Genomic DNA, 12,223 nt, shown 5'->3' on the forward strand with positions numbered 1-12,223 from the left:
GCACAACAAACCATGCTGCCGACATATTAGCTAAACAGGCTTTGGATTATCATGATCATAGACTATGGACTGGTGACAGTCCTAGTTTTCTTTCTTATGTACTTGAGACGGATTGTCTCCCCTTTTCGTCTTAATGAAAGTTTCTTCTTTTCAAAAAAAAAAAATTTGTTTCTTTGGATTTGTTTAATTGATTAATGGATTTGGATTTGGAGATGAAAATGGAAAGGAGGTGTGATGAAAATTAATTTTCTGACATCATTATTCTTTTTCGATATATAAATCATATTTTCATAGTATTATTTTTGTGGCATTATACTTTTCTAGATCATGTTTGGTTAAAGTAAAAAATTAAAATGAAACAATTCTTAAATTATTGAAATACGTTTATTATCATATATGATTTAAAATAGTATATTAAATAATTTTTCACATTGTATGAAATATTTAAAGTAAAAATTAACACTTTAATTTGATGTCCAAAAATTAAAAATTATCAAAATAAAAGTAAAATATGTCGATTATAATTGTGGGATTTTAACGAAATTATTTGTTTTTCATAAGTGCATTAAAGATGTTTTATTAGAAATAAGTGAGGATTCTTAATTCTTAAGATTATTCCTCTTTTTTGGGAGGAAAGAAGAATTCCTCCTTTAAAAAAATCTAGTTTTCTTTGAAATTCTATATTTCAAAAAGTAACTAAAGGATGAATTATTGATCAAAGAAGAATTCAAGTTATTGAGGGCTGCTGTAACTCAAATTACAACAGCCCCCGCTGTTGCAATTTTGTACATTTATATTATTTTTAAAAATAAAAAAATTATATTTGTGTAGTATTTTGTTTAACGAATCTAACTATATTTGTTTTTTGAAACAAAAATCAAATTCATCAAGAAAAAGACATAGAAAGTTTTAAGTTTATATTCAACGGTTCAGAATTATTATATCTTTTTTATGTTGAATTTGATTTTTGTTTCGGATAAATGATATATCGTTAGATTCGTATAAACGATCAAAATACAAATATAATTTTTTTGAAATTTTTAAAAAATTTAGTGGATACTAAAATTTAATTACAGCAGGGGCTGCTATTAAAAAAACTACAGCAACCCCCAATAACTCTAAGAATTCCTCTTCTTTTTTTTGTTCATTGAGTTGATGGACGGTGGAAAAGCATTTGTTCCGCTCGCTGGATCCTAAGGGATGGTCTCCAGTGGAGAATTGCTAAAGGCCACAATATTCGAATATGGGGGGATAGGTGGGCTGCGAGGTCTTTAAGTTTTTCTGAAGATGCTAGTGAGAAGGGTTTCTCTAGGGATTCAAATGTAGCTTCTCTTATTGATCCTACTTCTAAATGGTGGAACCATTCTCTGATTAGAAGTATATTCACGGTAGAGGAAGCTAATGCTATTCTTGTTCTCCCAATTAGCCTTGGCATGGGTGTGGATAAGATGTTCTGGAATGGTACGGCGAATGGCCACTATTCTGTTAGGAGTGGGTATCATCGAGCTTTAGATCTCAGAGACAGGTTGGGTCCTAGTTCTTCTTCTGATAGCTCGGGGAGTGGCTTTTGGCCTGGTATTTGGGCCCTCCAGGTTCCTCCTTCAACCAAGTTATTTTTATGGCGTGCGGTCCATAATATTCTTCCTTCTTATGATAACTTGGCTAAACGGAAATTGCTTTTAGATGCCTCTTGTATGCTTTGTAAAAGTTCCCCTGAATCTCTAATGCATGCATTATTCTTGTGTCCTTATGCTTCGGAGGTTATTTGTCACAGTACTAACCAAATCCAGAAATTACCTTTGTTGGTTTCATCTTTTAAAGAGGCATGGACTCTCTTCTCTTGCCGTCTTGACAGTTCTAGCTTGGCCGCTTTTGCAGTGATGTTAAGAATGATTTGGCACCGACGAAATACTCGAGTGTATGGGGGCACTCTGCCCTCTTCCAATGAAGTTTTTACTCTGGCCTCTGAGTCACTTCAGTCTATGTTACATGGCCTACAAGAGAAGAGGGGAGGGGTTATGTTTCCGGATGTTCCTTCTCTATTATCTTGGTGTCCTCCCCAAGCGGGTGTGGTGAAAATCAACTTTGATGCAGCTGTGTGTTCTGATCTTAATCGGTCCGGATTTGGCTGTATTATTCGGGATGATCAGGGTTTTCCTTTGGCAGCTTGCTCTGATGTGAGGGCAATAGCTCTTAGTCCGTTAATGGCCGAGGCGCTTTCAGCCCTTCTTGCTTTACAATTTGCTAAGGATCTTGGGTTTCAGGCAATTCAATTAGAAGGAGATGCTTTAACAATTATAGATGCTCTTCATCCCCATACTCCGTTTGACAATTTATCGGATTGGGGTGTGATTGTTTTGGATATAATTAGGTTGCTGGGTTTCTTTTTTCAGTGGAAGGTTTCTCATGTTAAAAGAGACCTTAATAAGGCGGCTCATATTCTTGCACAAAAAGGCATTGTGGCCAACTCTTTTCTTTCTTGGATTGAGGAAGTCCCTTCCGAGGTGGAGGTAATTGTGGCAAGGGAAGGTTCTTCTGACGACAGAAGTGGTGTTTAGGGGATGTAGTTCCAGGTTTGGGGACTCCTTGGACTGTTATTAGTAGTTTAGTCTTCTTTTTTTGGTAGCTGGGTCGCGTCCAAGGCTCTAGTTTTTGCCTTGCTTTAATTCTTCCTGCTCTGATTGTATTCTTTCTTTTTTAGTGTTTCGTCTGCCTATGGGTAGAGAAAGTGACCACTGATAGTGGTTTGTATTGGTTTCTATCTAATACATCTGGGTCCATGATCCTCTTTCAAAAAAAAAAAAAAAAAAAAGGAAGGTTGCACAAAACCCAAATAGAACCAAACCCGCCAAAATGAGAGTTGGATAAGGATTGGTTATGTACAACCCGACCTTATATCGGGTTCGATGAGGATTATGAATTTTTAACACCCGACCCCATTAATATTATTTCTTATTCTTGAAAATGTGAATTCCACGAATCAAACGAGTCCTTTATTTATTTATTTATTTATGGGAAAATTAAGGATAAATCCTTTATTGGAAAATTTTATTATAATAAGGACACTCTTAAAAGTCTTATTCCATAAAGTCTAATTCCATAAAGTCCATATAATTTGAACTAATATTCCAAGAAAGACAAAAAGTCAAAATATATGGTTTTATTGTCTAAAATACCCTTATCTTCATCCTCAAACATGACACATGCATTTTACACATGATTCATCTTGGATCTCCGTCGGAAGCTTTGTCTACACTGCCAGAAGCTTTGTTTCCGCCCCTCGTGGCTTATTTGAGAGTTCTATGACATTTTTTAGTGATTTTTCAATCGGATTTTTGTTGTGTTCGAACTAGATCTACCCATACTCACCACGAGACTTGTAGATCTTGTTGTTTTCCTTTGATCTGTCATCACATCATTATTTTCGACAGCTTCTGTGCTGATTTTCATGGTTTTTTGTTCTGATGTGAGATCTACAGATTGTAGATGATATGTTATCTGTTTCAATTAATTTGATATCTATCATAATGTTATCTGTCTTGTTAAAATGTTATCTGTCCTTAATAAAATGTTATCTGTTTGAAGTTTCAAAAGGACCAAAAATCGAAAACATATCATAACAGATCCAAAACAGATATAATATCTGCATATTTATATTCGATTTAGAAGAATATTGACAGATACAAAACATATATAATATTGACGGATACAAAACAAATATAATATCATATACGAAACAAATATAATATCTACAGATTCATTTCTGATTTCAGATGGAAAAAAAAAAGTTCGAAAAAGTAATAAAACCTTAAAGGTGATGCGCATTCCCTAAAAACCCCTTCACTTATTTTGTTAATGCCAAAAAACTTTTTGTTCATTGAATTGATGGACCCACATTAAAAATAAAATAAAAACACAGTGAATGGACCTTTCCTTTACGGCCCAGTTAGTTTATAAGCTTTTGGGTGCTCTGACCATCCTGCAAATCCAAATATGTTGAGGCCCACTACACTAAACTGGACTTGTTCATATTGACAAGTAAACTAGAATATCCGGAGCCCAAGAAACTCAGGCCCAACTTTGTATGGACGCAAGACCTGATCTTTCGTATATTCACTCCGACCAACGTTTCTTCAAGTAGTAGATTTCCCCCACTCCTCTTTCAGTGGTGTCGCTTGTGGTTTCAGTAGCTGCAACGGATGGCATGATGCAGGATCGAAATCCCGCAACGGATGATAATTGTATTCGTATTACATTATAATGTTTAGTATCTATTAATTTAAAAATGCGTTGTCCAATTACTTGGTAATAAGATTCTTTACAAAAATAAGGAATCTCAATACCATTTAAAATTTGATATTGTGATTACAAAACTAATATTTGTCCGTATTACCAATGCTTACCAATATATTCGCAATGCTTACCAATTACTTACAATTGTATCCTTACTTATTTGTATGTCATGTATATCTACATATATGCATATATATTTCATTTTCAGATCTATTAGTTTTACATATATACATTCGCATCTAATCTTCAAAATAATATATCTGAAAATAAAATATATATGCATATAAAATACTGAATTAGAAAGCTATTTTTTTTTCCCTCTGTTCGACAAAAACACACTTTCTCGAAAGAGAATTGCAGGGGCTTACTTTGAAGGATTTGTTATAGTTGCTTCGAAGGATTTTACAAACAAATTCAAAAATTTTGAGGTTGGGGAGGCAAACCATTTAGATCTAATAAGGATAAAAATATATTAAAGAATTCAAATCTCACGTTCCCATCCATCTCTGCGATACACTCTCTGTGTCTCTGTTTCACACAACTGTCCTTTGCACCGTATGCTTCAGCTTCGACCAAAGCCTCTCTCTCTCTTCACCCAAGTCACCACATCTCCCAGTTCCGGCGCCTCTCATCAATCTTGATCGGAAAGTCACCACCCTCGATATTGATCGTTGTCAACGTTAAATCACACTTTCAATTCCAACAATCCCAATAATCAAACCCATTTGTCCGATCTCAAGTCTCCCCTTACTTAACTCTCCAACTCAACATTTTGTTAACTCCTCAATTTGGGGGGTTTGTTAGGTGAGCGAAAAATTTAGTTACCATTTTCATAATCATCCATAAAAGTTTTTCACTCATTTCGACTTTAATAAGGGTATTTTTGTAAGTCACATCTTAATTCTCGTTAATGCCACATTCTATCCAAGTAAATATTAGTCAAGATAATCCCCTCCCATAACTCAACTTCACTTAACTCCGCTCCATTAACTCTATTATACGCTTCATTTTTCAATTCAAGCATAGCCATAATGACACGAATATATAAGAGGCCGAAACGGCAAAAAGTCACCCGAAAAGGACTTGCACTTCCTCGACAACTTTGCAAATATATATCCCTAATCATCTGCGTGGACTATACATGTAACAAGACAATATATTTAATATCTTGCTTTTCTATATATTTCGGATGGTGGATGGTCATTAACATTAATTGTTTAATTTCAGATTTAAATAATTAATTTTGTGTGCTGGTCTAGATAAGATTACAAAAAGTAAGGTGTTTTAACCATTTAGGTTTTCATTAACATTAATTATTTAATTTCGATTTAAATAATTAATTTTCTCTACTGGTCTAGATAAGATCACAAAAAGTAAGGTGTTCTAACCTTTTAGGTTTCCAATCCATGCATCACCATAAGCGGATTCACCAATAGTTAGGAGTTGGAAATGGCCTACCCTAGATTTTTTTATTTTTATATATTAGTGGTAGTTTTGTAATCCTTTAAATAGTAAGGGAATATTTCATACTTTTTAAAGTAATTGCCTACCCTTATATTTTTTTGATTTTTATATATTAGTGGTAGTTTTGTAATCCTTTAAATAGTAAGGGAATATTTCATACTTTTTAAAGTAATTTCTCCCTTACTTTTTAAATAGCGGTAGTGATACATATCCTAGCAAAATGTATCCCAAAGGTATCCCAATCTATGTGGCAAAGACACATCATCATGTGACATGAAAAGTAGATATTTTTTTATTTTTTGAAGACAAAAATACCCTTCTTTCTTGATTTAATTTCCTTTACTACTACTGCTGACATCATCTTATGACATCACATGTTTTTACCTTTTCTTTTTTTAAACGAAAATTCAAAACGTTTTATCTCTCAAAATACATGTTAAATTTCAAAAAAAATTACATATTCGAAATTAGTATGTAAAACTCTTTCTAACAAGATCCATTGTCGATATGTTTTATCAGGTCGTTATTAATTACATTGTTTTAAAACAATGTAATAAAATCTGGAACATTTAAAATACAATGTAATTACACTGCTACTGCAATTACATTTTTTTTGAGTTACACAGACTTTAATTACATTGTTTTCAAAAACAATGTAATTACACTGTTTTTCATTATTAGTCTTCAATTACATTGTTTTTTATTATAATTACCTTGTTTTTGAATTGTTGGAATGTGTATCAATATCGTTACTTGTTTACTACAAATGAGGATCTAGAAAAGTTTGCAGAAACAATTAGAATTGAACAGTAACCATCACAGTAATTACTTCGCGGACACAATAAGCCATACATTCTTATTAGATGAAGAAACAAAATATGAAGTTAAAAAAAATAAAGAACTACTAGAGCGTCATATTTACATTAACTTAGAAATTCTACCTCGATGAGGAGTTCCTCTTCATTCCTACTACAAGAAGCATCATTACTAACAGATTGTAAAGGGAGTTGAGGGATGAGAAGTGCGGTTGGGGCAAGAGGAGGGGAAAGGTTAGGGTTAGAAGGGTATGTGGGTCATTAAAATAGAGAGAGATTTTTTTATTAAATTAATGCCATGTTGGCATGTTTACCTAAGCTTGCCACATAGACTGGGACATTGTTGGGATATAAAGTTGTTGGGATATTTAGACTTTTCATTTAAATAGTAAGGGAATAATAAATAATAATAATAAAAATTGTTGATATTGCTCCTGAACTCTCGCATGACTTTGATAGCCCCTCTACGATAAAATCATTCGTGCATCCCTGTGACATTTAATTTTGTCTCTTTTCGACATGATTTCAGGGGTCGGAATAATTACTAGTTTAATTATTTTTAATTGCTGTCATTATCTTAATCATAATTTGTGGACTTCAATCCTATGGGGGACGAGGATTTAGGTTTATTTTCGGGTGGGGTGGGGTATATGTAAAAAAATAGAGATGATATATACATATATAGATGTTGAAATATGCTAGGCATGTGGAAGACAATCTGTATATATACATGCATTTGCCACTGATTATATGCAATAGTTACTTTCAAAGCGATGTAATAGATCGATTGGTGAGGTCGATGTGTGCGGTACCAACCGGTATCGGCCATCGATCTACATGAAATCAGGACCCAATGAATGCATAATTAATAATACGTGGAGTCAAAGAGCCTCTTGAAACATAGTACATATTTATTCGATGATAATGTATCTGATATTTGATGTAGGACTAGTGGCATATTATTACAAAGCATACCGGTTGTAGGATTGAAACGTAAGAATTATGCGAAATTTGATAAGGACACTCGTTTAGACATTTAATTAGGGCCTCAAATGGATCTTTTAATATTTTAAAGATATTTTCATAATTTTGTGTTTTTCATTATTTTAGGGTTGTAGCCGAGCCTAGTGACCGTTAACTTTTGATGTTCTCAAGAAATATATCGAAAACCTTAGAGTTTTCCATCAAATCTGGTGGATTTCAGTGTTTATTTCCTTGATTAAAGATTGATTTAATCTTGTTCATTAAATATTCCTGACCCAAACACAGAGGCTTATGAGATTCCAAGATATTATTGTGTTTTGTTTATAAATTTTGAATATTTCCTCCTTTTTCTCAAAATTTTCTTTTTCTACAACATTAATTCTCATCCATCAAAGTGAAATTCACTCTCTGACAAAGAAAATTATATGCATGATAATATTGCTTATATATTGTAGTTAAAACTGAGACCGAGAGATTCATGAACCAAATACAGACACTGTGGTATTCCAAGATATTATAGATTTCCTATACTTTCATAAATTTTTTTCAAAATTATGAGAATAAATAAAGACGACAGAAACCAAGATATAAACAACAACCCTCCATTTGGATTCTTAGTAGTTGCTCAAAAGAGGCTCCTTCTCCTTCTTGTCATCCCAAGCCTCCAACCTGCTCTTCGCATTCTCCACCTAAAACAATAAAATCCAAAACAAACGCATTACCCTACAAACATGTCCTCCATTTCGTAGCAAATCACTGAAAATTTTATCTGTTCATCTTTAGCACAATACTGTGGATGTGTTTTGGAGAATTGCCCACCAAGTGTTCGATCAATGGTCTCAATGATACTTTACAGAAGTTCAGTGTGCTGTGAGACTATTCCACCCAAGTGGCTGATCTCTAGAGATCAGGTATGAATGGGACATTCAGATCAGACAAAATGGCCCTGCCTTTTCTTTCCAGAGATTTCAACATCAAAAAAAGTTTTAACTTTAATCTGAAGTTTTTTTTTTTTTTTTTACCTCTTTTTCCCAATCAGTTCGGTAGGTCACCCACATTAAAATGACTGTCTGCAAGAATGTACCTCCTAGCATGCCAGTCCATATTCCCTGCACAAACACAAAAAGAGAAGAAAAAAATAAATAAATAAATTTATCATATTGCTTTTATTTGTATCGGGGTATGTATAAATTTATAAATCATGATTAAATATAATTAATTACCTTGGCTCCTAAGTTGAATGTAAAGCCAAGGACGGCACCCACTGGAACACCAACGAAGTAATAGCATCCAACGTTCACATATGCCACAAATGCTTGCCATCCACACCCAACAGCCACCCCTTCATATAATTAAAATCCGCACTTGTCACCAAGAATTTTAAAATATAATTTAAAATCTTCACCTATCACAAAGAATTTTAAATTTTAGTGTAAATTTCGAAGCACTAAACGAGCTACTAAGTAGGGATAGATGTGGATGGTGCTAAATCCATTGTCTCACATCGCTCATGGGTATATGTGAAGTACATAATATAATAGGTCAAACCTCTAAACTAATAACAAATGTTTTTTTTGGGTTCAAATTAGTATGTATTGGTATTGAGTCCAGTATAGACTAGTTCAAAACGGACAAAATGTTAATAATGGTGAGTGGCATGCTTTTCATATATGGACACTCCTCATTAATATTAATGCCTTAGTAAATGAAGCCCCATACGTTGGCCTAACTAAAAAAAAAAAAGGGTTCAATTATGCACCTGAAAGAACGGGTTGGATGCCGTTGAGAATGAGTGTTAATGCAAGGAAGGGAGTGAGCTCGGAGACAGCTTTCGAGACGACTTCCCCTTCTGTGAATGCGTAGCTGATGACATCGCGTAGAACGAGGGCCACGATTGCAGCCACTACAGCGACTATTAGGGACGACAGGGTCACCACAACAACTGACAATGAAGCGGATTTAGGATGTCCTGCTCCAAGTTCATTGCTCACTCGAACACTGTACATACGCATATATATATATATATATATATATATATATATATGGTCATTAATCAATTATAAAAACTGGCTAATGCTGTCACAGCACAAAAATGATAAACATCTCACTAATTGGGATCTCCGTTATTCCAATTATTGAGTTATACGCACATGATTTAAATAAATTCGTGGATTTCACATATCACACAAGATATCTATGAAATTACTTGCATACAACTCAATAATCGGGATAACTGAGATACCAGTTATTGGGATCCTTATCATAACTGGTCACATAATGGAAAGTTTAGGCCAATAGAATGGACGACTGACCTTGCAGCAGCATTAAATCCGACTGAAATCATGTACACCCATCCTGATATCGTTGTGCTGCAACACCCAAACAACGTAAGCCATCCCATAATAATTATTATAATACTTTAAATTAACTACTCTAATCATACCTCTATCAAAAAAAGAAAACTCTAATCATACAAATTAAATTAAACAAATGAAGATAATCACACATTCACTATATTATGGGGTACGTTGGACCAATAAAATATTAGAGGACAATATCAAGTTTGCTAGCTACCATCAAATCAAAGTAGTACAATTTTGGTGTCCCACCAACAAAATCGACACAAAGAGAGACAGCTTCATAATTTTATAAAATTATTATTGGGTTACGGCACTTGTAAAAAAATTACAATTTAACCACGTACCTAAGCAACCCAAAAAGAAAAAGTAAAGAAAGAGAGAGAGAAAAAAGAAGAGAGTGAGATTGAATATGTTGACTTACCAAATTGATAGAGAATCCAAGGCGATCTCAGCATTTGGAAGAAGACCAGCAATCAAGACTAGGACCTGATAGTACCAAGTCTCCAAGCAAAGCATGACAGCTGATGCAGCTGACAATTTGAAGAACCCCCACAACCCAGTAAAAGCATGCAAACTAAATCCTTTCCATGTGTGTTTACACCTTGGACTAATCAAAATGTACACAAATTGAGCCACAACTATGACCCACCAAGAAAGACTAAGCACAAGGGCTGCACCCAATAGACCCCAGTCCAATACAAACACCGCCAGCCAAGTCAACACCAGGTGCAATACAAGTGCTGCCAATGATATGTATGCACTTGGATTTATTATGCTCTGTGATTGCAAGAACTTTTGTATGGGGAAATTAGCCGCGTAAGCGAAAATTTGTGGGATTAATCCGTAAACAAATAGCGCAGCTGCGGATGAGATTTCTGGCGATTCCCCTAGTAATATCAAGATTGGCTTCGAAAACACGTAAATTAATGTCACCGGAAGTGCCGTTACCGTTAGAAGAACGGTTGATCGTTGAAGATACAAGCCAAGCATGTCGTACTTGTTTGCACCGTAAGCTTGTCCACACAACGTCTCCACTGCACTCCCCATACCAAGCTATAAACACCATACAATTAATATATCAGTAATATTATAACCAAAACGATAAAGATGCCGGCAATTGAGATTTCAGTTATCGCAACTACTAAATTGGACACACACGATCCAATTGAATTCGCGAGTTATACATGTCTCACATGATTAACATGAAGTGCTTTGCGTTCAACTCGGCAGCAGCCGGGATCCTTATCTTACTGATATTATAACCCATACCTTATCCGAAAAAGAAAGAAAGATGAGATAGAAAGAGAGAGAGTTGGTTTTAATGACGAACCATGAGGCCATAAGCGAAGACTTGGATGCCAGTGTTACCAAGAGAGACAGCAGCAAGCTGGAGATTCCCAAGATGGCCGCAGAAGATTTGGGTTGACATCGAAACGACGTTGTTTAGCAAGTAAACGACAATAGCAGGAGCGGCAAGCTTAAACAGCAAAACAAGCTCAACCCAAGTCGCCGCCTTGAGCCGCTGATACAACGTCAAGTTTGGGTCGTTGAGTATCCATTCAAGCTCGTCGCTTACCGGCTCGCCTTGCGATCGGAAGCTTCGAACTATAGCTTGATCGATCACATTGGGTTGAGACCCCATAACGACTACTTCTTAGTCCCTTGTGTTTGTGTGTGTGATAAGAGAGGGTGAGAGAGTATAGCACTAGTGGTTCTTGTTCAATTGGGTTTTGCGGCTTTTTATTTGCAAAAGAACAAAATTAACTTGTTACATATTATTAAAATTGTTACATATTTAAAAAATTAAAAAAAAATTTCTAGCGTTAAAAACATTTTATATTTGAAACATAATAATAGTTTGGTACTATACAATAGCAGACCTAGGAATTGAAATCTTAGGGGCACAAAAAGTGATCAAACATTAGCCTTTAGGGCACACGGCACACAAGTAGGTTTGTGACCTTTTGTCACTTATGGGCTCCAACTTTCAAGTAGTGGGCTTGTAGCCTTGTGCGTTAAAACTCGCTCTATTGGGGGGTCTCAATTTTTTTATTGAGTGAGGGCCTACACAAAAAGTATTAGAACAATGTAGTATAATTAGTGTAAATTTTTTCTGACAAATTTGTATATAAGATGTTCAAAATGACAAATTTGTATAGTGTCATTTTCCGTTATCAAAAAAATAGTTAACCATTGTAGATTCCCCATGGATTTATGTGATTTGTCGCAAAGGTCACAGTTATCGTGCTTAATTGGTTAGGATAATGATCCATAAATTGAACAACAATTGCTTAAATGTTAAACTAG

General features: G+C 34.7%; 1 protein-coding gene across 1 annotated transcript; it reads right to left on the reverse strand.

The window, feature by feature from the left end:
- Positions 1-7,970: 7,970 nt before the first annotated feature.
- LOC119988343 (protein DETOXIFICATION 40-like) lies at positions 7,971-11,635 on the reverse strand. Its single transcript, XM_038833344.1, has 7 exons — positions 11,247-11,635; positions 10,338-10,969; positions 9,869-9,925; positions 9,316-9,554; positions 8,780-8,898; positions 8,579-8,665; positions 7,971-8,245 (listed from the first exon to the last, which is right to left on the reverse strand). Exons 1-7 carry the CDS (start codon positions 11,556-11,558, stop codon positions 8,171-8,173), a joined length of 1,521 nt encoding a protein of 506 aa, XP_038689272.1. The 5' UTR covers positions 11,559-11,635; the 3' UTR covers positions 7,971-8,170.
- Positions 11,636-12,223: the final 588 nt, after the last annotated feature.

The sequence above is a fragment of the Tripterygium wilfordii genome, chromosome 21, assembly GCF_013401445.1.
Source record: "Tripterygium wilfordii isolate XIE 37 chromosome 21, ASM1340144v1, whole genome shotgun sequence".
NCBI classification, from domain to species: Eukaryota; Viridiplantae; Streptophyta; class Magnoliopsida; order Celastrales; family Celastraceae; genus Tripterygium; species Tripterygium wilfordii.